The following is a 26,606-nucleotide window of genomic DNA, read 5'->3' on the forward strand; positions in this document are numbered from 1 at the left end:
TTTTTCACTCAACAATTTACCAGTTGTCAGAAGTAACCAGGTTATTTTTAATGGTCATTTACCCTTCCCAATCACAGCACACTCATCATTCACTTCAGTAAACATAAATTCAGGCTACAGCATCTTGTCTTTAACCAAACGATATCAATTTTACTTGCTATTTATACCCCTCCTGCCTTCAAACCATGGCTCAAACCTCCAACCCACAGGTGTGATTTCGGACAGCTTCTAAAACATGGCTGTCTCAATGAGGACTGTTCTCTTCTAGAATAGTGACAACAGCTTCTAAATCGCTGTGTGTGGCTCTTGATCCATCCCTTTTCTCATACCAGTGCAAATGCCCAGCAACGGAAACAGAGGTGGGACTTCCAGATCTGTACCCCACCCAACTCCATTTTATCCCAAACCGATTCATTAAAACTGGAATTCAAGTGCAGAGAATCGTATACTCAAATCCATGACTCAAACAGTCCATGACATGGCGCTCGGTAATGTAGTGAGCTGCTACCTGGCTAGGGTGGCATGGTGGCACAGTGGTCAGCACTGTTGCCTCACGGTGCCAGGGACCCAGGTTCAATTCCCAGCTTGGATCACTGTGTGTGTGTGATCCAGTTCTCCCAGTGTCTGTGTGGGTTTTCTCCGGGTGTTCCGGTTTCCTCCCACTGCCCAAAGATGTGTGGGATAGGTGGATTGGTGCTAAATTGCCTCTTAGTGTCAGGTGGTCTAGTAGGATAAATACATGGGGTTATGGGGATAGGACCTGGGTGGGATTGTGATTGATGCAGACTTGATGGGCCAAATGGCCTCCTTCTGCACTATGATTCTAGATTGCGAGAACATAGAACATAGAACAGTACAGCACAGTACAGGCCCTTCGGCCCACAATGTTGCACTGAACCTTTTCCGAAACCAAGATCAAGCTATCCCACTCCCCATCATTCTAGTGTGCTCCATGTGCCTATCCAATAACCGCTTGAAAGTTCCTAAAGTGTCCGACTCCACTATCACAGCAGGCAGTCCATTCCACACCCCAACCACTCTCTGAGTAAAGAACCTACCTCGTACATCCCTCCTATATCTTCCACCACAAACCTTATAGTTATGCCCCCTAGTAACAGCTACTTCCACCCAAGGAAATAGTCTCTGAACGTCTAATAATTCTGTCTCATAATTTAACAGCCGGTTATTTGGCTTTTCATATTGCAGCTACTGACCCCAACTTTCTCTCAGAACATCTATCCACAGATATCTGCTTCTGCTGTGGATCGAAGGGAGAAAGCATGCAAAACAGGCTCCTCCTACACACCCACCGGTCCAACTTACAATCTCCACCAGAACAGGCCGTGGAAACATCACCTGGCTGCACTCCCAGTGAAGAAATATGCTACAGGTGAAAACAAATAAAATTGCAGCATGAATATTAAACAAAGGCATTACAAGCTTTTCTTTTAAAAAAACTTACCTAAGAGCCATGCATACAGCCGTCTGTTCAAGGACATGTCTCTCCTCAGTACAGTGTAGAGAGCATCAGAGAGAACAAGTACCATGTCCGCCCTGGACATGGGGATGACAGACTTATCTGGGTCCTGGAATAAAAAGGAAAAGGACTGTTAATTGGCAACATTAGTGTAAAACACACACAATGTCAGTCTGTCGGGTAACTCTCCAAGGTTGCAGTACACTTCAAATTTTTTTTAAATTTATGTTTCAATGAACAAAGCCAACATCCTCCAGGAACATTTTTAAGTGTTGATTAGAAACAAAAAGTTACATTTACGCAGCACTTTGTGGCCTTTAGAACATTCTAATGTGCTTTCAAACTAACAGATAACCCATCTAAAATAGCTTCAACGTTGCTCTTTTTATTTATCAGTGTCACAAGTGTGCTTACATTAACACTGCAATGAAGTTACTGTGAAACTCCCCTAGTCACCACACTCCGGCGCCTATTCGGGTAAGTAAACATACAATTAATTTGTAGAAAGTAAAATCCCACAACAGTAAGTGGTTAAATTCAACGCTTCACCAGAAAGTCTGTTTCTGGTGATACTGGTTAATGGAGCAATGTTGATCAAAACACTGGGAGGCCTCCTTGCCCTCCCCTGTACTTTGCCCAGGGAGTTTTTGTATCCATTAGAGCAAGTAGACGGAGCTTCTGTTTAGAAATCCCTTCTGAAAGATTGCACCATGACAGCAGCATCAACTTAACAGTGAACCAGCTTTTATAGGTGCACCATAGAAAGCATTCTTTCTGGTTGTATCACAGCTTGGTATGGTTCCTGCTCTGTCCAAAAGTGCAAATAACTACGAAAGGTCGTGAATGTAGCCCAATCCATCACGCAAACCAGCCTCCCATCCATTGACTCTGTCTACACTTCCCGCTGCCTCGGCAAAGCAGCCAGCATAATTAAAGACCCCACGCACCCCGGACATTCTCTCTTCCACCTTCTTCCATCGGGGAAAAAGATAAAAAAGTCTGAGGTCATGTACCAACTGACTCAAGAACAGCTTCTTCCCTGCTGCCATCAGACTTTTAAATGGACCTACCTTGCATTAAGTTGATCTTTCTCTACACCCTAGCTATGACTGTAACACTACATTCTGCACCCTCTCATTTCCTTCTCTATGAACAGTATGCTCTGTCTGTATAACGCGCAAGAAACAATACTTTTCGCTGCATGCTAATACATGTGACAATAATAAATCAAATCAAACTGCCCAAATCATTAGCCTAAAGTTACATTGAGATGGGAACCATAGATTATCACTCATACAGTTACAATCAACTGAGGTAAGTCAACTCTAGGTTCACAGGACTTGAATTCAACGATTCTGTCATTAAAAAACTAGCATCAATGAAGCGCTTTTCGCAATCACCTGATATTACAGCAGCCAAAGGTATAGAAGACGTTACTTCAAAACATTGCAATGTAGGAAAGACAGCAGCCAATTTATGTTCAGCAAAAGTCCCCACAAACAGCAGTGTGATAATGACCAGGAAATGCCTTTCGTGATGTTGATGGAGATATAAAAATTAGTCAGGACTCCAGGGATAACTCCTCAGAGTGCCACAGGATCACTTACATTCCAGGCGGACAGATGGGGCCTTGGTTTAATTTCTCATCCCAAAGACTGCACCTCTGACAGTGCAGCACTCCCTCAGTACTACACTGAAGTGTCAACCTTAATGATATTCATTTTCAAGGAGTAAATGATACTAAAAGTAATTTATAGTTTTGCTCAAAGTTTACAGACTGTAATATTATGGTCCAATTGAGAGACACCATGCATCCACTTTCCTAGTATTGCACAAAATCCAAAATGTTGGATGCATATTCAAAATAAAAGATTTGCAACTAAATATGCAGATAACATAACGTGCTTTTAAGTGACTCCCACCAAATCTCCTCAGTGAAAAATACAGTGCATTTTAAACTGTAACTTTAAAACATTTAAAATTATTTATTACCATCATAAGTAGGCTTGCATTAACACAGCAATGAAGTTACTGTGAAAATCCCCCCGTTGCCACACTCCGGAGCCTGTTCGGGTACACCGAGGGGGAATTTAGCATGGCCAATGCGCCTAACCAGCACGTCTTTCGGACTGCGGGAGGAAACCGGAGGAAACCCACGCAGACATGGGGAGAGTGTGCAGACTTCACACAGACAGTGACCCAAGCCGGTAATCGAGCCCTGGTGCTTGTGAAGCAGCAGTGCTAACCACTGTGCCGCCCACAACTTGCCTACGTACCCAGAATTCCCATGGGCCATCTTCCCATTCAGCAGGATTAGGAAAACTTGGACAGAAATCTGGGCTGTATTCAAATCCAGGTTTTGAACATGACTGGACAACGTTATACAGAACTGTGTCAATCTATCACTGCAGACACACTTCTGAAATACGTTGCATAAATCCATTTTAACGTGGGATATTTCTTTCGTAAGCATGTACCAATGCTACCAATCACTTCCCTACCCAGCTATGATTTTAAAAACAACATGAAAAGTCATGCAATACACGAGGTTTCAAAGATACACCTGCCAATCACTCCTGCTGGGAAACATGAAATCTGCGACTGGTAGGTTAATCAGCTTTCGAATTCTTGGACAGATAACACAGGAAACAATCAGTAAAAACTGGGCAATAAGAATGCCGGTCCAAATTGATCTTTTCCTATTGGGATTGAACAGATTTAAAAATAGACATACTTACCAGGCACGTGCAAAAAGGAAAAAAGAAAAATAGAATGTCTAAATTGTTTCGTTGTACAAGAACATTAGAATCCTGCACCGAGGTACACAGTGCTCTCACCTAAAAACAAAACAGAAATATAGGGCAATGAATTCGCAAAACAAGAGTTAGATACTGAGGATGCTGGAAATATGATACAACAGAAAGTGCTGGAAATACTCAGAAGGTCTGGCAGCATCTGCGCAGAGAGACACAGAGTTAACGTTTCAGGTCTACAACATTTTCATCAGAACATCAATCCTTCTCCTGCTAACTCCTCCCTCTCTTTCCCACATCAGCCATTGGAATGATTATGTTTTATTTCATTCATTATTGGGATGTGGGTCTCGCTGGCTAGGCCAGCATTTCTTGCCCATCCCTAATTGCCCTCGAGGAGGTGATGGTAAGCTGCCTTCTTGATCCACTGCAGACAATGTGTTGGAGTTACACCCACAGTGCTGTTAGGGAAGGCGTTCCAGGATTTTGTTTCAGCCAGCAACAGTGAAGGAACAGCGATATAATTCAAAACCAGGATCTGAGTGACTGGGACTGCAAATTACATGCGTCTGCTGCCCTTGTCTTTCTAGATAGTAGTGGATTTGGAAGGTGCTGTCGAAGCAGCCTTGGGTGAGCTCCTGCAGTGTATCAGGTGGATGGTACACACTGCTGCCACTGTGCATTGGCAGGAGAGAGCGTGCCAATCAAGCGGCCTGCTTTGTCCCGGATGGTGTCAAGCTTCGAGTGTTGTTGGACCTGCATCATGGATGCATAGAATCCCTACAGTGCAGGAGGCGGCCATTCGGCCCATCAAGCCTGCACCGACAACAATTGCACCCAGGCCCTATCCCTGTAACCCCATGTATTTACCCTGCTAATCCCTCTGACACTAAGAGGCAGTTTAGCATGGCCAGTCAACCTAACCTGCACACGTTTGGAGTGCGAGGAGAAAACCGGAGCACCCGGAGGAAACCCATGCAGACACGGGGAGAGCGTGCAAACTCCACACAGACAGTGAGCCGAGGCTGGAATCGAATCCGGCTCCCTGAAGCTGTGAGGCAGCAGTGCTAACCACTGTCACCGTGCCACCCACAAGTAAAAGAATATTCCATGACAATCCTGGGTTGGATGTGGATTACTTCAGCATCTCGGGAGTCGTGAATGATGTTGAACATTGCGCAGTCATCAGCGAACGTCCCCACTTCTGACCTTATGATGGAAGGAAAGTCATTGAAGCAGCAGAAGGTGGGTGGGCCTTGCACACTACCCTGAGGAACTCCTGCAGTGAAGCCATGGAGCTGAGTTTTGCTGGGGCTCCTCGTTTCCATACTCGGTCAAATGTTGCCTTGACCAAGGGTAGTCAAGAGTTTGCTGTCAGTGATGGTTAATTTAGTGTTAAATTACTGTCATTTTTACAAAAAGGGCCCATGCCCTTTAGAAACAAGAGTTAGAGAAGACACAATCAAAGTAGATTTTTGTCTTGTGTTAGGCAACCTTTACAAAAGATACCCAATTTTTTATTCCACTTACTTCAGATTAATTGTGTACCTGCATAAACAGAGATCAGCTGACTTCCTAAACACCACCACCATAGCTGGTGCCAATTCTCGCCAACCAGTTCAGTTCCACCCATTCCCTCCCTTGTGAAGATAGCATGGTCAAAAGAAATAAGCAACCCAAACAAGAGACTGGATTGCATTAACAAACTTACTGCAAGGCGAGGGTCTGTGCCAAACATATACTTCTGCTCCTCTCCGTACTGAGATCTGTTAATGTGGCTGACAACAAAGAGTGAAGCCGGGAGGCGGATGGAAGGGCTGACCAGGACACTGCCCCACAGAGATCCATAGAACACCTCCTGACCCACCACCAGCATCAGTTTCTGCAGCAAGGTGTCCGTTCTGCATGTGATAGAGAGGGAGACAAAAAGAAAGCTGGTTGACTTCAACACAAATTGAAGTACAACACTACTCATTTTCCAAGGCAGAGGCTCAGATCTTGTGGAAGCATAAAAGTTGAGTGACCTCTGTCAGTTGAAGGCTATAATTGTGCTATGGAGGGAATATCACCGTAATCCTCTGCCAGACAACCATATTTGGTTACTTGATCTTTTAAATAACAATTCCTTTTGGTTTTGTATTCCAAAAATGTATCTGGAATTAAGAATCTACTGATGACCCTATATCCATTGTTGGAAAAATCCATCTGGTTCAGTAATATCCTTTAGGGGAGGAAATCCACCGTCCTTACCTGGTCTGGCCTACATGTGACTCCAGAGCCACAGCAATGTGGTTGACTCTCAACTGTCCTTGTGCAACTACTGATGGGCAATAAATGCTGGCCAGCCAATGATACCCATGTCCCACGAATGAATAAAAATGGTCTACTTCAGCCAGGAAGGATATCCAAGCAGCCCGCCTCATGGATTTAGCACATGGTCCCCTCAATTTTCACAGTCAAGTCTCCGCAATAACTGGCCAAGTTATCTAGAGAGCAGGAAGTCCATCCACCTGGACCAACCCTCAACCTGAATTCCAAACAGCTGGGCCTCCCATGTTTAGTAGGCGAGATATTTTCTTCACAAACTTCACTCTGCTGCTGCTCAATTTACACCAGAATACCCAGGTAGGGAGAAGGACAAATAAAAACAGTAAAAACTGGGAAAGAATAGCACTGGTCCAAACTGCTTTATTACCCCTCCCCATTGGGAAAATTAACCCCAGGACCTCAGAATAACATTTCTTTGGATGGCAAATCACAGTGGGATTCATCGTTCTTGCAAACGTACTTGTTCAGAACTCTTGCTTCCTCAATAATCATCAAACCCAACAAGCTTTCCAGTATGGTGCAAACAAAGTGGCTTTAAAAGCTCACAATCGAAATGAAAGCAAAGCGCACACCTTGCAGAGATCTAAGGGTGAAGTGTAGGTGTTTCAGAGGACGGAACGGTCATGCAGTGCCCTCAGCAAATAACACAGTGTTCTCAAAACTCTGGGTAAGTAAATCCCTACCATTGATGTCAATGCAGGGAGCAAATATTTTCCTTGATCCATTTGGATTATCGAGCCACAAGAGGCAACGTGATTACCAGGGGATCACTGGACATAGAATCTCTACAGTGCAGGAGGCCACCATTTGGCCCATTGAGTCTGCGCCGAGCACAATCTCACCCGGGCCTCATTCCTACAACCCCACTTATTTACTCTGCTAATCCCCCTGATATTAGGGTCAATTTAGCATGGCCAATCAACCCAACTCAAACATCTTTGGACTGAATTGGAGATGCCGGCGTTGGACTGGGGAGGGCGCAATAAGAAGTCACACAACACCAGGTCAAAGTCCAACCAAATAAACCTGTTGGACTTTAACCTGGTGTTCTGAGACTTCTTATTGTGCCCATCTTTGGACTGTGGGAGGAAACCGAAGCACCCGGAGGAAACCCATGCAGACACAGGGAGAACGTGCAAACTCCCCACAGAGAGTGACCCAAGCTGGGAATCGAACCTGGGTCCCTGGCGCCGAGAGTCAGCAGTGCTAACCACTGGGCCACCGTGCCGCCCCTTGCAGCACTTTGTTTGGCTTTTGGGTGAAGGGGAAGGCACATGTTCATCATTTTCGCCGTCAGTAAGTCCAGTTATTCTATGATGTAGAATTCAACCTGACCATGTTGTACCTTTCTTTCATGGGATTTAAGCATTGCTTGCCAACGTTTTCTGACAATTACCCATTTCAGGGGGCAGTTACGAGTCAACCACATTGTTGGAATCTTCAGAGTGGAGAAGGCTGAGGAGGGACATGATTGACGTGTATAAGATTATGAGGGGTATGGACAGGGTGCATAAGGAGCAGCTGTTCCCCATGGTTGAGAGGTCAATCAAGGGGCAGGAGATTCAGAGGGGTTTTGAGAAAAAAAGATTCTCACTCAGAAGGTGGAACGCACGGCCTAGGAAAATGGGCCAGGATTACTAATTTTACGATAAACTCACAGCGAGCCAACGGGGGAGATGCTTCTTCAGAGCCTGGACTGAATTCAAATTTACATTCAGATGACTTTGTGTACCTAGGTGTTAACTGCTTTAGAATTGGATGAAATGCAGTTCCTTCAAAATCCTTGCAACACGACTCAATGCTTTTTGGAACGAAACCCATAAAGCTGAAGCATCATTCAAATAAAATCAAACCTTTTCCCAAATAGCAAGAAATAGATGTGATAAACATCAGCTTCCAACACCAGCAGCTCACTTGCCTCACCTCTCGTAAATCTCTGAACCCTCCTCCAGCCCTGGGAGCAGTCCTGTGATAAACGCTTGCAGGCTGGGATTTAAGGATTTGTGCAGTGGGAGGTAGTATTTCTCGTACAGCCCAAGGAGAACTGGTTTCACAGACATAGCTGCATTGCCCAGCAGGGGAAAGAGACCAGCGCTACAAGAGAAACAGAAGAAATAGATTATCTTGTTAACATTGTTGTATAGCATAGTCAAGTTTAACAACTAGTAAACCCAGAGAAAGGAGTAAATGCCTGGTGTGTAATATAAAGTAAGAAGTCTCACAACACGAGGTTAAAGTCCAACAGGTTTATTTGGTAGCAATTGCCATAAGCTTTCGGAGCGCTGCTCCTTCGTCAGATGGAGTGGAAATGTGCTCTCAAACAGTGCACAGAGACACAACATCAAGTTACAGAATACGGATTAGAATGCGAATCCCTACAGCCAGCCAGGTCTTAAAGGTACAGACAATGTGGGTGGAGGAAGCATTAAACACAGGTTAAAGAGATGTGTATTGTCTCCAGACAGGACAGCCAGTGAGATTCTGCAAGCTCAGCAGGCAAACACTCAGCATGCGGAACATTTACTCTAAGTTGCGCACACATGAGGACGGCCTAAACTGGGATGTTGGATTTATGTCACATTATCAGTAACCCCCACAGCTTTCCCCCTGATCTTGCAGAATCTCACTAGTTGTTCTGTCTGGAGACAATACACATCTCTTTAACCTGTGTTGAATGCTCCCTCCACCCACATTGTCTGTACCTTTAAGACCTGGCTGGCTTTAGGGATTCGCATTCTAATCAGTATTCTGTAACTTGATGTTGTGTCTCTGTGCACTATTTGAGAGCACATTTCCACTCCACCTGACGAAAGAGCAGCGCTCCGAAAGCTTATGGTATTTGCTACCAAATAAACCTGTTGGACTTTAACCTGGTGTTGTGAGACTTCTTACTGTGTTCACCCCAGTCCAACGCCGGCATCTCCACATCGTGTAATATAAAACCAGAAGACCATAGGATATAGAAACAGAATTAGACCATTCGGTCCATCGAGTCTGCTCCACCATTGAATCATGGCAAAGTTTCTCCACCCCATTACCTTTGACCCCCCCCATACTAATCAAGAACCTATCCATCTCTGTCTGAAATACACACAATGACTTGGCCTCCACAGCCTTCTGTGACAATGAATTCCATAGATTCACCATCCTCTAGCTGAAGAAATTCCTCCTCATCTTGGTTCTAAAGGGTCATCCCTTTACTCTAAGGTTGTGCTCTCGGATCTTACTAATGGAAACATCTTCCCCACATCCACTCTATCCAGGCCTTTCAGTATTCTGTAAGTTTCAATGAGATCCTCCTCATTCTTCTAAACCCCACTGCGTATAGACTCAGAATCCTCAAACACTCCTCATACGTCAAGCTTTTCATCCCGGAGATCATTCTCGTGAACCTTCTCTGGACCCTCTCCGGGATGAGCACATCCTTCCTTAGATACAGGCCCAAGATTGCTCACAATATTCCAAGTGTGGTCTGACCAGAGTCTTAAGCCTTAGCAGTACATCCTTGGATGGAGTTTATTAAACCAAGTCCCATTAAGGGTTAAGGATAACAATCTGTGTCGTCATGGAAGGAAGAGACATACACTCATGTGACCTGGGAATTGAGGAGAGCAAATGTGGTCAGAAGGTAGTGTAGGCTGTTCTACAGCACAAGAATAGGTGAAATCCATTTAGGTGAAGTGCTTCACTGTGTTTGCTTAGTAACATGGCAGAGATCTATAGCACAGAAAAGGCCCTTTGGCCCATCGAGTCTGCGCCAGTCAAAAAACAATCACTTAAATATTCTAATCCCATTTTCTAGCACTTGGCCTTGTATGCCTTGGCATCACAAGTGCACATCTAAACGCTTCTTCAATGTTATGAGGGTCTCTGCCTCCACCATCCTTTCAGACAGCAAGTTCCAGACTCCCACCATCCTTTGGGTGAAAAACGTTTTCCTCACATTCCCCTCCAAACCTTGCCCCTTACCTTGAAGCTATGCCCACTGGTCACTGATCCCCCCCACCAAGGGGAAACTTTTCTTCCTGTCTACTCTATCTATGCCCCTCATAACTTCATACATCTCAATCATGTCACCTCCTCCCCCTCCTAACTGCTCCAAGGAAAACAACCCCAGTCTATCCAATCTCTCTTCATAAATAACATTCTCCAGACCAGGCAGCATCCATGTCAAGAAAAGCAGTGTGTTTCAATCTTGATGTCATCCTTATCATTAAATCTAATTAGAATTTCTATTTCTACAATATGTAGACTTCATCATTATTGCACATAAATACCAAGTAGGGACATAACCAACAACCTGCTTGAGGGTTGGTCAGAAATTGGAGAAAAAAAATCTGCTGCTTTTTTTAACAAGTCTATTGTATACTTTTAATATTTTTGTTTTATGATGTCCAATTGTCATGGAATCAAAGTGTATTAATCAATTCACACAATATGGTGCCATACTATGCCAGTCGCTCTCATAAGTACATTCCTACTGGACAAGTGATGGGTGCCATATTGCCTTTGGTCAAAGTAGGATTATGTTCTCCCTGTGTCTGCGTGGGTTTCCTCCAGGTGCTCCGGTTTCCTCCCACAGTTCAGAGATGTGCAGGTTAGGTTGATTGACCATGTTAAATTGCCACTCATGGCAGGGGGATTTGCAGGGTAAATACGTGAGCTTACAGGGATAGGGCCTGGGTGGGACTGTTGACAGTGCAGGCTCAATGGGCTGAATGGCCTCCTTCTGCACTGCAGGGATTCAATGAAATTTTATTGTTTTTCCACAAGACAACTGTTTGAAGAGAATCATTGTTACATTTTAATGGCTCGATTAGAAGATACATGCAAAGTCTCTTGTAGTTTGAATGTCAAAGTGCATTCTGCAGAAATGCTTTAGGAAGGGCCCAGGTTTAATATTTATGCTGCATTCCCCTCAAACCTCTGTCGTGTGGAGCAAAATGGTCTTATCAGGGGTGATGGGGAAAAGGCTGGAGAATGGGGATGAGAAAAAAAATAGCCATCATTGAATGGCGGAGCAGACTCGATGGGCCGAGTGGCCTAATTCTGCTCCTATGTCTTATGGTCTTAAAATAACTTTAGATCCCAAACTGGAGTTTTATGTTTTAAATTGTATTAGCTTAACTTAGTGAAACTAAATTTCACCGTGGGGATGACACGATGGTTAGCACTGCTGCCTCACAGCACCAAGGACCCGGGTTCGATTCCTGGCTTGGGTCACTGTGTGGAGTTTGTACATTCTCCCAGTGTCTGCGTGGGTTTCCTCCGGGTGCTCCGGTTTCCTCCCACAGTCCAAAAGACGTGCTGGTTAGGTGCACTGGCCATGCTAAAATTGCCCCTTAGTGTACCCGAACAGGCGCCGGGGTGTGGCGGCTAGGGGATTTTCACAGTAACTTCATTGCAGTGTGAATGTAATCCTACTTGTGACACTAGTAAATAAACTTTTTTTTACTTTTAGTGTCTGAAACAGAAATAGTCACTTTCCTGCGAAGTATACAACTGATCTTGCACATGTGGTCTGCATTATCAGTTTTTATAATAATGCTGTAGTTCACAGAATCAATACAGGCCATTCAGCCCCTCAAGCCTGCACCGACAACAATCCCACCCAGGCCTAACCCCGTATCTCCACATATTTACCCTGTTAATCCCCTGACCATGCAGTTCATAGAAATCATAGAAACCCTACAGTGCAGAAAGAGGCCATTTGGCCCATCGAGTCTGCACCGACCACAATCCCACCCAGACCCTACCCCCAGATCCCTACATATTTACCCACTAATCCCTCTAACCTACGCATACCGGGACACTAAGGGGCAATTTTTAGCATGGCCAATCAACCTAACCCGCACATCTTTGGACTGTGGGAGGAAACCGGAGCACCCGGAGGAAACCCATGCAGACATGGGGAGAATGTGCAAACTCCGCACAGACAGTGACCCAAGCCGGGAATCGAACCCAGGTCCCTGGAGCTGTGAAGCAGCAGTGCTAACCACTGTGCTACCGTGCCGCCCCGTTATGCAGCTTTGGTGACTTTTATTTCTTATAAGCATATAATGTATAAATAGAGCATGGTATTTTGTGACGTGTCTACTCCTCCTTCAACTTCAGCATATCATAGATCTGTATGTATAGATTTTACTTGTACTATCATAATTTTGTAATTGCTGTATTAGTTTCAGATTGTGTATCTCTTGCACTTTCAGATAGATGTTTTTTTTTATTGCTTCAGATACCAGTGGTCACTAAGAAGCTACATATAGGCATTACGGAAAGTTCAAATGTCCAAGACAAGTCCCAAAGGTAATCAATCATTATGAAGCGACATCGTACATCCTCCTATCACAATAAGTACACATATGAATTACCTTGTGGTGCTTTGTTAGCTTAGTGGAAGGAGCTATAAACTTAATAAAACAACAGGAAAAAGGCTATAAAAGAGAAGGATGTTCTCACAATGACTGACATCTTAGAGAACCAGGTGGGGTGAATGGGAAGCAACATCAGCCAGATGACCTCCGCTTTTTAAGAGATCAGACATTGTTCACGCACCATTTGATCAGAGACTGGTCAGGCGCTGTTTCGGCCAATCAGAACTAAAAAGGATTATGCATAGTGTTAGTTGCCAACAAGGGTTCATCAGCAACATTTTTTGTGAATAGCGAAGCGCACAACACAACACAATACGAAATAAGACAGACAGACTTCTGTCAACAGAACCAAGAGATAGTAGCACGGTCACTCAGAACTCAACAGCTGGTGTCCAAAAGTGAACAGACTTATCCACTCCCTGTTAAGCATTCTAATTCTGTACATGTTACAATTAACTTAAATTCTGTGAAACCAGTACCCAGAGTGGTCTGTAGCTGGTTGGGAACTGTAGATTCCTTTTAGATACGCACAGTGGTTAGCACTGCTGCCTCACAGCGCCAGGGACCAGGGTTCGATTCCCGGCTTGGGTCACTGTCTGTGTGGAGTTTGCATGTTCTCCCCGTGTCTGCGTGGGTTGCCCCTGGGTGCTCCGGTTTCCTCCCACAGTCCAAAGGTGTGCAGATTAGGTGAATCGATCATGCTAAATTCTCCCTCGATGTACCCGAACAGGCGCCAAAGTTTGGAGACTAGGGGATTTTCACAGCAACTTCATTGCAGTGTGAATGTAAGCCTACTTGTGACCAATAAATAAACTTTTACTTTAGATAACTATCCCAACTCATCTGACAACTGGAATGGACTGGAGTATTATGCCCAAGATTAGACTGAGCCCCAGATCTCAACAAGTCTTTATCTACCGCACCTGTAAAAGAACAAGTCCTTGGCCAGCCATTTGGTCCCAATTATCTTAAATATGACTTCATAGGTTTCCAGTGCTTTCAGATGGACACCAATGGGAAGTGCCGGGTGTAAGCATTGTGCAAGTCTTTTGCCAATGATGAGACGTTTCGGTAGAAGGGAATATTTCAAATTGCTCTGGAGTGCCTGCAGATAAAGAAGATTAAAAAGGCAACACTTAAAACATGTAAATTGATAAAGTCAAATAATGAAACCACAAATGCAAACTGCAAGTCAACAGTTCAAATTTCCCCAAATATCATAGCTTCAGTGGCTAAAATTACACTGGAGCGAAGGACAGCAGGGAGTAGCCAAGATTATCTTCATCATACCATCACTCTAAATACCAAGTGGGATGGAAATTATAAAATGGCAGAACAGGAGCATTTTGATACAATTAAAAGCATAATTAACACAGAGAGAACATGCAGACTCCATACAAACAGTAACCCAAGCTGGGAATTGAACCCGGGTCCCTGGCGCAGTGAGGCAGCGGTGCTAACCACTGCCATCCATGGTTAACAATGCTTCCTGAACCCAATGGATGTACCACTGGCACCAGAGAATGTGAATATTTGTCCATTCTCAAATTAATTTATTAATAGTAAGTAGTCTCACAACACCAGGTTAAAGTTCAATAGGTTTATTTGGTATCACGAGCTTTCGGAGCGCTGCTCCTTCATCAGGTGAGTGAAGTTTATTTATTAGTCACAAGGAAGGCTTACGTTAACACTGCAATGAAATTACTGTGAAATTCCCCTAGTTGCCAAACTCCAGCGCCTGTTCGGGTCAATACACCTAACTAGCATGTCTTTCAGAATGTGGGAGGAAACCGGAGCACCCGGAGGAAACCCACGCAGACACGGGTAGAAAGCGCAAACTCCACACAGACAGTGACCCAAGCCGGGAATCGAACTGGCGCTGTGAGGGTGCAGTGCTCACCTCTGTGCTACCTTGCACCTGATGAAGGAGCAGCGCTCCGAAAGTTCATGATACCAAATAAACCTGTTGAACTTTAACCTGGTGTCGTGAGACTTCTTACTATTAATAGATTCATTTGAGAATGGACAACTATTCATGTTCTCTGGTGTCAGTGGTACATCCATTGGGTTCAGGAAGCATTGTTAACCATGGATGGCACAGTGGTTAGCACCGCTGCCTCACAGCGCCAGACACCCGGGTTCAATTCCCAGCTTGGGTCACTGTCTGTACGGAGTCTGCATGTTCTCTCTGTGTCTGCGTGGGTTTCCTCTGGGTGCTCCAGTTTCCTCCCACAGTCCAAAAGACATGCTGGTTAGGTGCATTGGCCGTGCTAAATTCTCCCTCAATGTACCTGAACAGGCACCAGAGTGTGACAGCTAGGGGAATTTCACAGTAACTTTACTGCAGTGTTAATGTAAGCCTACTTGTGAGACTAATAAATAAACTTTAACTGAAGCGAGCTGCAAGCATATCCATATTCGATTTTGGTAAAATAAACCATTTTGATTTTAGCTCTAGATGTTTTGCAAACTAAAATAAAGCTACATTGTTTCTTATTTGCGATCAGATGGAGATTCTACTTTACCCTCAAACGGTAGAGAATGAATTGTAGCTGGGCACAACCAGCTGTATCACTCCAGTCTAGCCAGCTGAACTTTGTACCCTCTGTAAAGTAGCTGGGTAATAATTTTCAAAGGTAAAAGAGAAATGTAAATTATTGACTATTTTAAAAGTTAATGACAACCCAGTTTTGAACTTCTTAGACGCACAAGCGTCTGTCTGGCACTCCTCTCAGAGACGTAAACAGAACCGGAGTCAAGAAAGAGGCTCCAGACTAAATCAGCAATCATGTCAATTGCGTTATCAAGGTGCAGTGGCAGCAACCATTATTTTGTAAGGGAGTCCATTGAATGCAAAGTAAAGTAAAAATCAGACAGAGAAGAATCAATACCAATAATTACATTAAAATAATGTTATTAACTTGACAGTCCTTCTGAAAATTCATTTCACCATTGAAGCATCCACATCCTGGTTGCTTCCTCAAAAGGAATTCCAGCAAAATCAGGAAGTATGCTTATTGCCTGAAATGGTCTCTTTACTATGACAGAACCATTTTAAGTAGGAGCCGATCTGTGCTTTATTGGGGTTATAACTGCGGAATCCATTCCATGGGGCAGCATGGTGACACAGTGGTTAGCACTGCTGCCTCACAGCGCCAGAGACCCGGGTTCGATTCCCAGCTTGGGTTACTGTCCGTGTGGAGTTTGCACATTCTCAGCGTCTGCGTGGGTTTCCTCCGGGTGCTCCAGTTTCCTCCCACAGTCCAAAGGTGCGCGGGTTCAGTGGATTGGCCATGCTAAATTGCCCCCTAGGGGGAACTAGCTAGGGTAAAATGCATGGGGTTGTGGAGATAGGGCCTGGGTGGGATTGTGGTTGGTACAGATCCGATGGGCCAAATGGCCTCCTTCTGCACTGTAGGATTCTATGATTTACATTCTGAAAATGGGAAAAGGCACAAATCGATGTTTTGCTTCAATTGCAACGCAGGGACAAACCTATCCTGCTTTTTAAATAGATCATGGCGGATTTCTCAAGAGCAATTAGGGACGGACACCAAATGCTGACCTTGCCAGTCATGCCCACATCCGATTGAAGAATAAAACAATTTGCGCCCAACTCCATAAACCTGCCTTTGCCCCATATCCCTGAACACTTTCGATGAACAAAAATCTATAAATCTCAGGTCTGAAGCTAATAATCAATCTAACAACAACAGCCATTTCCAGAAGTCACTCCTGAAATGTGAAAGTCTGGCTCTAATTTTAAGGCTACATTCCCCTAATCCTAAACTCCCCAACCAGCGGAAACAAAGTTTCTCTAACTATTCCAGCTGTTCCCTTAATACCTTGAAAACGTTGCCATTCTTCATTTTATTTATTGTCACAAGTCCGCTTACATTAACGCTGCAATGAAATCACTGAAAAACCCCTAGTCGCCACACTCTGGTGCCTGTTCGGGTACACTGAGGGAGAATTTAGCATGGCCAATCCACCTAACCAACACATCTTTCGGACTGTGGAAGGAAAGTGGAGCACCCGGAGAAAACCCACGCAGACACGGGGAGAATGTGCAGACTCCACACAGACAGTAACCCAAGCCAGGGAAATCTGTTAAAACAGAGATGAGGGGGAATTTCTTTAGCCAGAAAGTGGTGAATCTGTGGAACTCTTTCCCGTGGAAGGCTGTGGAGGCCAGGTCTTTGAGTGTCTTTAAGACAGAGATCGATAGGTTCTTGATTAATAAGGGGATCAGGGATTATGGGGAAAAGGCAGGAGAATGGGGATGAGAAAAATATCAGCCATGATTGAATGGCGGAGCAGACTCGATGGGCCGAGTGGCCTAATTCTGGTCCTATGGTCTAACCGAACCCAGGACCCTGGTGCTGTGAGGCTGCAATGCTAACCACTGTGCCATCCTGCCACTCCCAGACAGCAGGAAGCTTAACTGGTGCCTGGGAGGAAATGTACATACTTTTCATGCTCAATAGCCTCAAACAGGAAATACCCGATGAACAACACCAGTCACGGGGCACTTCAACAGATGGGAGGATCATTTCATAATCTACCTTCTACCTCTGAACTTGGAGGTGAGAAGATTCAGTGGTGTAGGTGTGCTGGTCAATCTATTCCTCCCAATGGAATAAGTCACTGAAGGATTCTGGTCACCGAAAACATCCGAGTGTCACAATTTGATTGATACAGGATTGATATTCTCTTTCTAACCTCCTGCTGTCTCACGCAGTGAACACTGATTCAGTAGACTCCTTCAAACCAGATCTGGACTTGGGATGGACACGACCTCTTAGAGAGGATAGGTACGGCAGGGAATTCAGGACCCGACTGATCTCCAGGGCTGGCGTCAACTACCCAGTGGATTCAGAGAGGATTTTCCCAAATTGTTTTCCTTCACATTGTCCTGGGATTTTAAAATCTGGTTTTTCAACTTTGCCCTGGAGATCACATGGTTTGGAGCGCATGCATACAGAGTCACAAGTTTATCACATCTATTACGTGAACAACATCTAGAAGGAGCTCATGGACCTCTTTCTCACGCAGATTGAGGCCACCCAATCAGCTGCCTCTGTCCTTTCCCACCTTTTCCCCTATTCCAGCATTCCCAATCTCCTCCAATGATCTCCCACCTTGCCCCAGTCCTGAACTCACATCACCCCCGAAGATCCCATCTGCCCTACACACTCTCCAAGCTCATCTTATCCATAAAACCCACCTCCGCCCTCTCGATTTTATTCCCACGGTAACACCTACCAGATTCCCTTCCTGCTCCAGTGCGAGTGGATTTTATTTCCAGCTCTCCCTCAGTTGCTGGCCTGCTTCTCCAGAATCATAGAATCCCTGCAGGGCAGAAGCAAGCCATTCGGCCCATCGAGTCAGCACCGACTCTCCAACAGAGCATCCCACCCAGACCCGATCCCCATAACCCCACTTATTTACCCCACTAACCCCCCTAACCTGTACAGCTTGGGACACTGAGGGAGAATTCAGCATGGCCAATCCACCCAACTGCACATCTTTGGATTGTGGGAGGAAACCAGAGCACCCAGAGGAAACCCACATAGACACGGAGCGAATACGTTTCTCCCCCCCCAGATTCATACCCAGTTTTTCCTTGAACTGCGTGTTCCAATCCTTCCAAACACTTTCTGTAAATTATTCTGCCTTGTCCATCTTGGTACAGTTAACCCACCGTCCTGCTCCAATGCAAGGCAAAAGACAACACCTCTGAATGTGCCGGATACCCTCAGTACCACACCACAGTCCCAGCCTAGTTTCTGAACTCAGTATCTGGCTTGGAACTTGAATAAACAGCATTCTGAATTATCATCTTAGCCATCGCTGATCCAGGGAATTAAATGGCCTAACCCTACTCTCATATTCGCATTTGGTTTTTGCACTGAATCAGTTTTTCAAGTGTCCATTGAAACGAAAGCTTTAAAAACCAGAAATGGTATTCTCAATATTAGCCTATGGACATTTAATTCATTTTGCACAGAATTTTAATATTGTTGAAAGAAAATAGACATGTTAAAGCTTTTTGTCTTTGACTCATCAGGGAAGAGTTGCAAGAATATCAAAGTTCAAAGGAAACAATGATTTAAGCTGCATGAAGAGAAGATGCTGATTGGTTGGCAAGTGAACTCTATTACACTGACAACCAATAAGATTATCAGTCGGGCTCACAGTATGGCTCATTTACAAAATATAATAGTACATTCATACAAAGAGCCTGTTCTTTCTGAACAGAAATAATGAAGCTCTACCACATTGCCCACCCCGGATTCGGGGCAGGCGAGGCTCCCAGACAAAATCTCTGTTGGCCTTGGGCAGGATTTTACAATCTCACCCAAGCGAGACCATAAAGTCCTGCCCATTGCGTCTATGCATTGCACCGTTACAACCAAACTCGCATGTTGGTGGATAGCCAATCCCTAGTTCATTCACTATGACAATACCTTGGCCAAGAGTCAACTACCTGGTTTGAATCTAAACAAGAATTTCGCAGTTAACTGATCCCTGGTATATTCCCCACGACAACGCCTGCTAATCAGAGTCAATGGACCCTCTGTGTGCATAACTCAGCTGTGTCAAATTATTTTTACTTCTGCCCTAATTGAAAGTTCTAACCAGTTGAATATAAAAACCGGTCTGTATTTTCCACCAAGACATGTTTTGTGACGAATTAAGTCTCACTCACTTCACAAAAATATTGTTTAAAACTCCACACTGCTAAATATGTTCTATTGATGAGCTTCCCTGAAATCAGGCCACAGGATGTTTGCTTATTTTTTATTCCTTCATGGAGTATCGTAAGAAGTCTCACAACACCAGGTTAAAGTCCAACAGGTTTATTTGGTATCACGAGCTTTCGGAGCACTGCTCCTTCATCAGGTGAGTACTCACCTGTTTTATTACTTAGATTTAAATTCCACCAGATGCCATGGTGGGATGAGCCCCACCCATGGAGCATGAAGTCATCGACTTCAGGGAGCGTAGTGGAGAGATAGATAGGTTCTTGATTAATAAGGGGATCAGGGGTTATGGGGAAAAAACAGGAGAATGGGGATGAGAAAAATATCAGCCATGATTGAATGGCGGAGCAGACTCGATGGGTTGAGTGGCCGAATTCTGCTCCTATGTCTTATGGACATGCCCCTGTCTACATCAATGGGGATGAAGTAGAAAGGATCGACAGCTTCAAGTTTTTAGGTGTCCAGATCATCAACAACCTGACCTGGTCCCCCCATGCAGACACTATAGTTAAGAAAGCCCACCAATGCCTCTATTTTCTCAGAAGACTAAGGAAATTTGGCATGTCCACTACGACTCTCGCCAACCTTTACAGATGCATCATACAAAGCATTCCTTCTGGTTGTATCACAGGTTGGTATGGCTCTTGCTCTGCCCAAGGCCACAAGAAACTACAAAGGGTTGTGAATCAAGCCCAGTCCCTCACTCAAACCAGCCTCCCACCCATTGACTCTGTCTATACCTCCTGCTGCCTCGGAAAAGCAGCCAGCATAATCAAGGACCCTACACACCCCGGACATTCTCTCTTCCACCTTCTTCTGTCGAGAAAAAGATACAAAAGTCTGAGGTCACATACCAACTAACTCAAGAGCAGCTTCTTTCTGGGCGGCACAGTGGCACAGTGGTTAGCACTGCTGCTTCACAGCGCCAGGAACCCGGGTTCAATTCCTGGTTTGGGTCACTGTCTGTGTGGAGTTTGCACGTTCTCCCAGTGTCTGTATGGGATTCCTCAGGTTTCTTCCCACATTCTGAATGACGTACTGGTTAGGTGCATTGACCCGAACAGGCACCGAACTGTGGCAACTGGGGGAATTTCACAGTTACTTCATTGCAGTATTAATGCAAGCCTTATTTGTGACTAATAAATAAACTTCAAACTTTTCCCTGCTGCCATCAGACTTTTGAATGGATCAACCTCGCATTAAGTTGATCTTTCTCTACACCCTAGCTATGACTGTAACACTACATTCTGCACTCTCTCCTTTCCTTCTTTACGAACAGTATGCTTTGTCTGCATAGTACATAAGAAACAATACTTTTCACTATATACTAACACATGTGACAATAATAAATCAAATCATTTAGACTGGGCCTCTGGATTAGTAGGCCAGTGACATTACCACTATATCACCACCTGCCCCTCAAATTCACAGTCCTGTCATTGAGCAAGCAGAGCTGGTATTGATTCCTTGGCAGGAGGGTTGGGTCCATCTGAAAGGATGGAACAGGGATTCATTACCCAGTAGGTACACAGACTGTGATGTCCTGACCTTTCTCTCTATCGGTTGTTTCACATGTTGGCACATTCATTGACGTTCGCAGTCTGAAGTGCAGACTCATTCTTGCAATCCCAAAATGCAAGATCACAGTCCAATTTGGTGGAGGCAGGAAGCATGAAGGAACCCAACTGAGGGCAGGCTGATGTGGAATTGCCTCGCCATCAGTCACAGCTGGACATGAGCAACAGACGTGGGACCTGCCCACTGCTGATCTGAAGAAAGGGCATGGATTCAAACACAGAATCATAAAAACAGATACACTGATCCAGACTGGAGTGATAAATAAATCCCCATCTGTGTGCATAAAGTCACTCCCTTACAGAAGCCACATTCAATTTCATAGACTCCCTATAGTGCAGAAAGAGATCATTCAGCCCATCGAGTCTGCACCGACCACAATCCTACCTAGGCCCTATCCCCATAACCCCATATATTTATCCCGCTAATCCCTCTAGCCTTCGCACCCTGGGACACTAAGGGGCAATTTAGCATGGCCAATGCAGCCAACCCGCACATCTTTGGAGTGTGGGAGGAAACCGGAGCACCCGGGGGAAGCCCACACAGACACGGGGGGGGAACGTGTAAACTCCACACAGAGAGTGTGACCCAAGCTGGGAATCGAACCCGGGTCCCTGGCACTGTGAGACAGCAGTGCTAACCATTGTGCCACCATGCCGCCCAATTTCTCTGATCCCCCCACCCCAGGTTTAGCTGTAATCCATTAAATACTTGATGCATTAGTTCTGAAATTTCATTGGACTATTTCAGTGAGCTGCCATCCTAATGTAACTGGACACACCTGCCTTGCTTTCCAGTGAAGCAAATCTAATGATCAAGAGACAGTAGTTTTGGTTGAGTGCCGCAGTCATCTCAACACCGTCTGCAATTTCAAAGCAGAATGCTGATTGTCCTGGATTCGAGTGGAATGCTCAGTGCTATTTCCACAGGAATGCAATGAACCTATTGCTCTTACCTTGGGTCGAGCCACATGCGCAGTGTGCACGTAACAGCCACCATAGAGCAATTTCATCTATTTATTTCTCAACACTAAGTATTACTGGTCTAACTGCAGACCTGTGCAATAGATGTTGCTCAGGGTTAGTTTAAAGTCTGGTGGGACCTGTGAAATTGCTTGGAGTCCAAATTAATTTATTAGTCACAAGTAGACTTACATTAACACTGCAATGAAGTTACTGTGAAAATCCGTTAGTCGCCACACTCCGGCACCTGTTCGGGTACACTGAGGGAGAATTTAGCATGGCCAGTGCACCTAACCAGCACGTCTTTCAGCCTGTGGGAGGAAACTGGAGCACCCGGAGGAAGCCCACGCAGACAAGGGGAGAACGTGCAAACTCCACACAGACAGTGACCCAAGCCAGGAATCGAACCTGGATTCCTGGCGCTGTGAGGCAGCAGTGCTAACCACTGTGCCACCCAGGTCAAAATACTGCAGATGCTGGAATTGGAAACAAAAACATAAAATGCTGGAGAAACTCAGTATCTGACAGTATTTGTGGGGGAAGAATAGAGCCAACGTTCCGAGTTGGGATGACCCTTTTGTCAGAGCCAGGTTAGTCAGTGTCTGCATGAGATCTTTTGATAATGTTCTCAACCATACCAACGTGGGGGCCTCATGCCAAAACTTTTGCACCAGGTCCCTACAGGGCAAAGGGCCCTCTTCATGTTGCCCCACTTCAAGGCTACTGAGCTTGAATTAATAACCCTTTGAACCACTCCCAGATAGGTCACAAATGTATATTTGTAATGTTATTTTGCATAATGTGAACAATTTCACCCTGATTACAATACAAAAATATTTGCTTTCTTTTGTCGTCACTTCTCAGGAAAGAACACATGCGGACACTTCTAGCATTTACTGCTTTCCCTCACTAATCTAAACACAAAAAAGGTACACACACCCCAAATATACACTTTGCATATTTGTATAGCATGATGCATTTGAAACCTTGTGATGTGCGCTGTCTCTAGCAAAACTTTACAAAGAGCATCTGGGATTTTCTTTCGCCTCCATCCCATGAGTAACATATTGGACTCCCACTCGCTGCACTCTCACACAGAAACACACGGGAGACAGGAAATTCAGCAACATCGCATAAAATATCCTTTGTTTCCATCACATTATGTCAATAAAACCCAATTGCAACAACTCCAATAGAGACAGCAAGCAAGATGCAATGAGCCACGGGATCACCTGTCTTTCTGGGATAGCATATACAGTCTCTGTTTGACATCGCATCCAAAAAGGTGTAACCTCCCTTCATAGGACTCTGAATTATCAGCCGCAATTGTATATCAGAGTTTCTGGCATGGGGCGCGAATTCACAACCTTCTTACTCAGAGGGGAAAGTGCGACTATCCAGTCATTTTTAAAAATTCATTCGTGGGACATGGGCGTCGCTGGCTGTCCAGCATTTATTGCCCATCCCTAGTTGCCCGAGGGCAGATAGGAGTCCATCACATTTCTGTGACTCTGCAGTCACATGCAGGGCTAGAACAGTTAAGGACGGTAGATTTACTTCCTCGAAGGACTTTAGTGAACCAGATGGGTTTTTCCGACAATCAACAACGGTTTCACGATCATTAGATACTTTATTTCAGACATTTTTTATTGAGTTCAAATTCCACCATCAGCTGTGGTGGGATTCGAACCCGGGTCCTCAGAATATTAGTGGTGTTTCTGGATTAATAGTCTAGCGATTATACCACTAGCCATTGCCTCCCTCTTAAAACCCCTTAGGATATAGGCTCAGAATAAAGAGACACCAATTTAAGATTGAGATGAGGAGAAATTTCTTCGCTCAGGAGGTGGAGATGCTGGCATTGGACTGAGGGAGGTACAATATGAATCTCACAACACATGGTTAAAGTCCAACAGGTTTGTTTTGCATCACGAGCTTTCAGAGCACTGCTCCTTCATCAGGTGTTGTGAGACTTTCTCAGAGGGTTGAAAGTCAAGGCTGAATGGAAACTAAGCATTTGGTTACATTACAAACATCCATTCAAAAGGAGTGATTAGGATTCCATGTGGACTTACTCCTCTTCCCCTGTGATTTTCTCATTATGAAACCATTGTAAACTCTTGTTTTGTACAGACAGACTACTCCGACTGCTAAAATTGAATTTAGAAAAACAAAGGTGCGGTGGCACCGCTGCCTCACAGCAGCAGGGACCCGGGTTCAATTCCGATCTTAGGTCACTGTCTGAGTGGAGTTTGCACATTCTCCCCGTGTCTGCATGGGTTTCCTCCGGATGCTCTGGTTTCCTCCCACACGCCAAACATGTGCAGGTTAGGTTGATTGGCCGTGCAACATTGCCCCTTAGTGTCAGAGGGATTAGCAGGGTAAATATGTGGGGTTACAGGGATTAGGCCTGGATGGGATTGTTGTCGGTGCAGACTCGATGGGCTGAATGGCCTCCTTCTTCGCTGTTGGGATTCTATGATTCTATAATTGTTCCCTGATATCGGTGCATTACAGGGCAATGGCACCGATTCATCTTTAACTTAAAGGGAATTACAATGAAACGAGGATAGAGTTCACTAAAGTGGACTGGGAGTATAGATTAGCAGGAAGGACAGTCAGCAGTGTCAGACTTTTAAGGAGATAATTCATGATTCTCAGCAAAATTATATCCCAGTAAGGAGGAAAGATTCTAAGAGAGGGATAAACCAATCATGGTTAATCAAGGAAGTTAAGGGGAGTATTAATTTGAAAGAGGCATTTGAGGAGGCAAAAATCAGTGATAGCTCCAAAGACTGGGATAAATTCAAAATCCAGCAAAGGAGGAATAAAAAGATAATGAAGAGAGAAAAAATAAACTATGAGGGCAAACTAGCAGGGAATATAAAAAAGTGACTATTAATTGAACTTCACTTCATCTCCGCTCACACAGTTTGATGTATGAAATTGACCTGTTCAGGTGGCACAGTGATTAGCACTGCCGCCTCACAGCACCAGTGGCCTGGGTTCGATTCCCGATTTGGGTCACTGTCTGTGCAGAGTCTGCACGGGTTACCTCCAGGTGCTCCGGTTTCCTCCCACAGTCCGAAAGTCGTGCTGGTTTGGTGCATTGGCCAGGCTAAGTTCCCCCTCAGTGTACCCGAACAGGTGCCGCAGTGTGGTGACTAGGGGATTTTCACAGTAACTTGATTGCAGTGTTACTGTAAGCCGACTTGTGACATTAATATATAAACACTAAAAAAAAACTACTTTAAAAAAAGAAATGGTATTAATTTCTCAACTTTCGCGGACATATACTTCGTCAGAAGCCAACGTCCAGGTTCCTGACAAATCAGTCCCTAGTAAGTTATTTATAATTTACCAGATATTGCTGCAAGCAGTAGGATTGTACTGTTGCGCAAGTTGAGTTTGTAAAGGTGTAAAGAATGTAAAGAAAATGCTAGAGGGAAAAAACATTATGGGGTCTCTTTAAAAGCTGGTGTTTGTCTCAGTACTTGGAGGTTTAAAATGCAAAGTACATTCAAAGTCCCAGAGTGAAACATTTATATCCAAAAGGCCAGACAACAGGATTGCTTTGGTAACAGGCTTCAGGCATTTGAATGTCTTGAATTTTACCCAATCAATTTAAAGCAGGCATTCAACTACCAAGAACCTGTAAGATTTGAATTTGATGTTGTTGACAACAGCAGGCCAGGGAAATTGATAGGTCATCACAGGTATAAAAAAAAGAGCGCAAAGGGGAGGAGTTAGCAACTGCCACCTCTCAAGTCAAGAGGGAGAGAGCAGCTCTCCACCTTGTCATCTAACCAGTGAATGGTACCAGATCAAAAAGAATTCACAGACAGGAAATCCACAGAAGAACTCCAAATGTTTCCGAAAGCCACAAAACCTGGTTGTATTTTTTTTGAGCGTAACGGAATTCAATTATTATATTTTTGATTAATGAATGAGTATTGAATTTATTTGAACAGCATTTTAGTAGAATCTTATTTTATTTGATATGTTACTTGTTTAGTTAAAGTTCCCTTTTAGTTAAATAAATAAATTGTTAAGTCTTCACTTTAAAGTCAGGTATTTTTATTAGTTAACCACTAAACATTACTGAAGAACAGTTCACAGCTTTCCACACACTTTTAACCTATTATGAGGCACGGTATTCCTCTTTGGGGGATTCAACTTTACCACCTGGAGTCAATGGGCTTATTGGTAAATATTTTTTTTTCAAATTCTTCATCTGTGTTGTGATTTCCAAAAAGGCTTTTCAAAGATAAAAATCGATAGAATAGAGTTTATATTTTGGGTTCAAAACTTTCTCTAGAATTCTGCCAATTTAGTTGGAAGAAGCAAAAGGCTCAAGATGGCATACAAAC

General features: G+C 44.4%; 1 protein-coding gene across 3 annotated transcripts in view; it reads right to left on the reverse strand.

Moving 5' to 3' along the window:
• Window positions 1–26,606, reverse strand: part of dop1b (DOP1 leucine zipper like protein B) — a 148,553-nt gene that overhangs the window by 92,048 nt on the left and 29,899 nt on the right. For all 3 annotated transcript variants that reach the window (XM_078232767.1, XM_078232769.1, XM_078232768.1), the window contains exons 3-7: window positions 13,856–14,037; window positions 8,482–8,652; window positions 5,942–6,131; window positions 4,216–4,314; window positions 1,463–1,586 (exon numbers count right to left, since the gene is read on the reverse strand). In XM_078232767.1, the coding sequence (XP_078088893.1) occupies window positions 1,463–1,586; window positions 4,216–4,314; window positions 5,942–6,131; window positions 8,482–8,652; window positions 13,856–14,037 (766 nt within the window). The remainder of the gene's footprint in view (window positions 1–1,462; window positions 1,587–4,215; window positions 4,315–5,941; window positions 6,132–8,481; window positions 8,653–13,855; window positions 14,038–26,606) is intronic.

This window comes from Mustelus asterias, chromosome 17 (assembly GCF_964213995.1).
Source record: "Mustelus asterias chromosome 17, sMusAst1.hap1.1, whole genome shotgun sequence".
NCBI classification, from domain to species: Eukaryota; Metazoa; Chordata; class Chondrichthyes; order Carcharhiniformes; family Triakidae; genus Mustelus; species Mustelus asterias.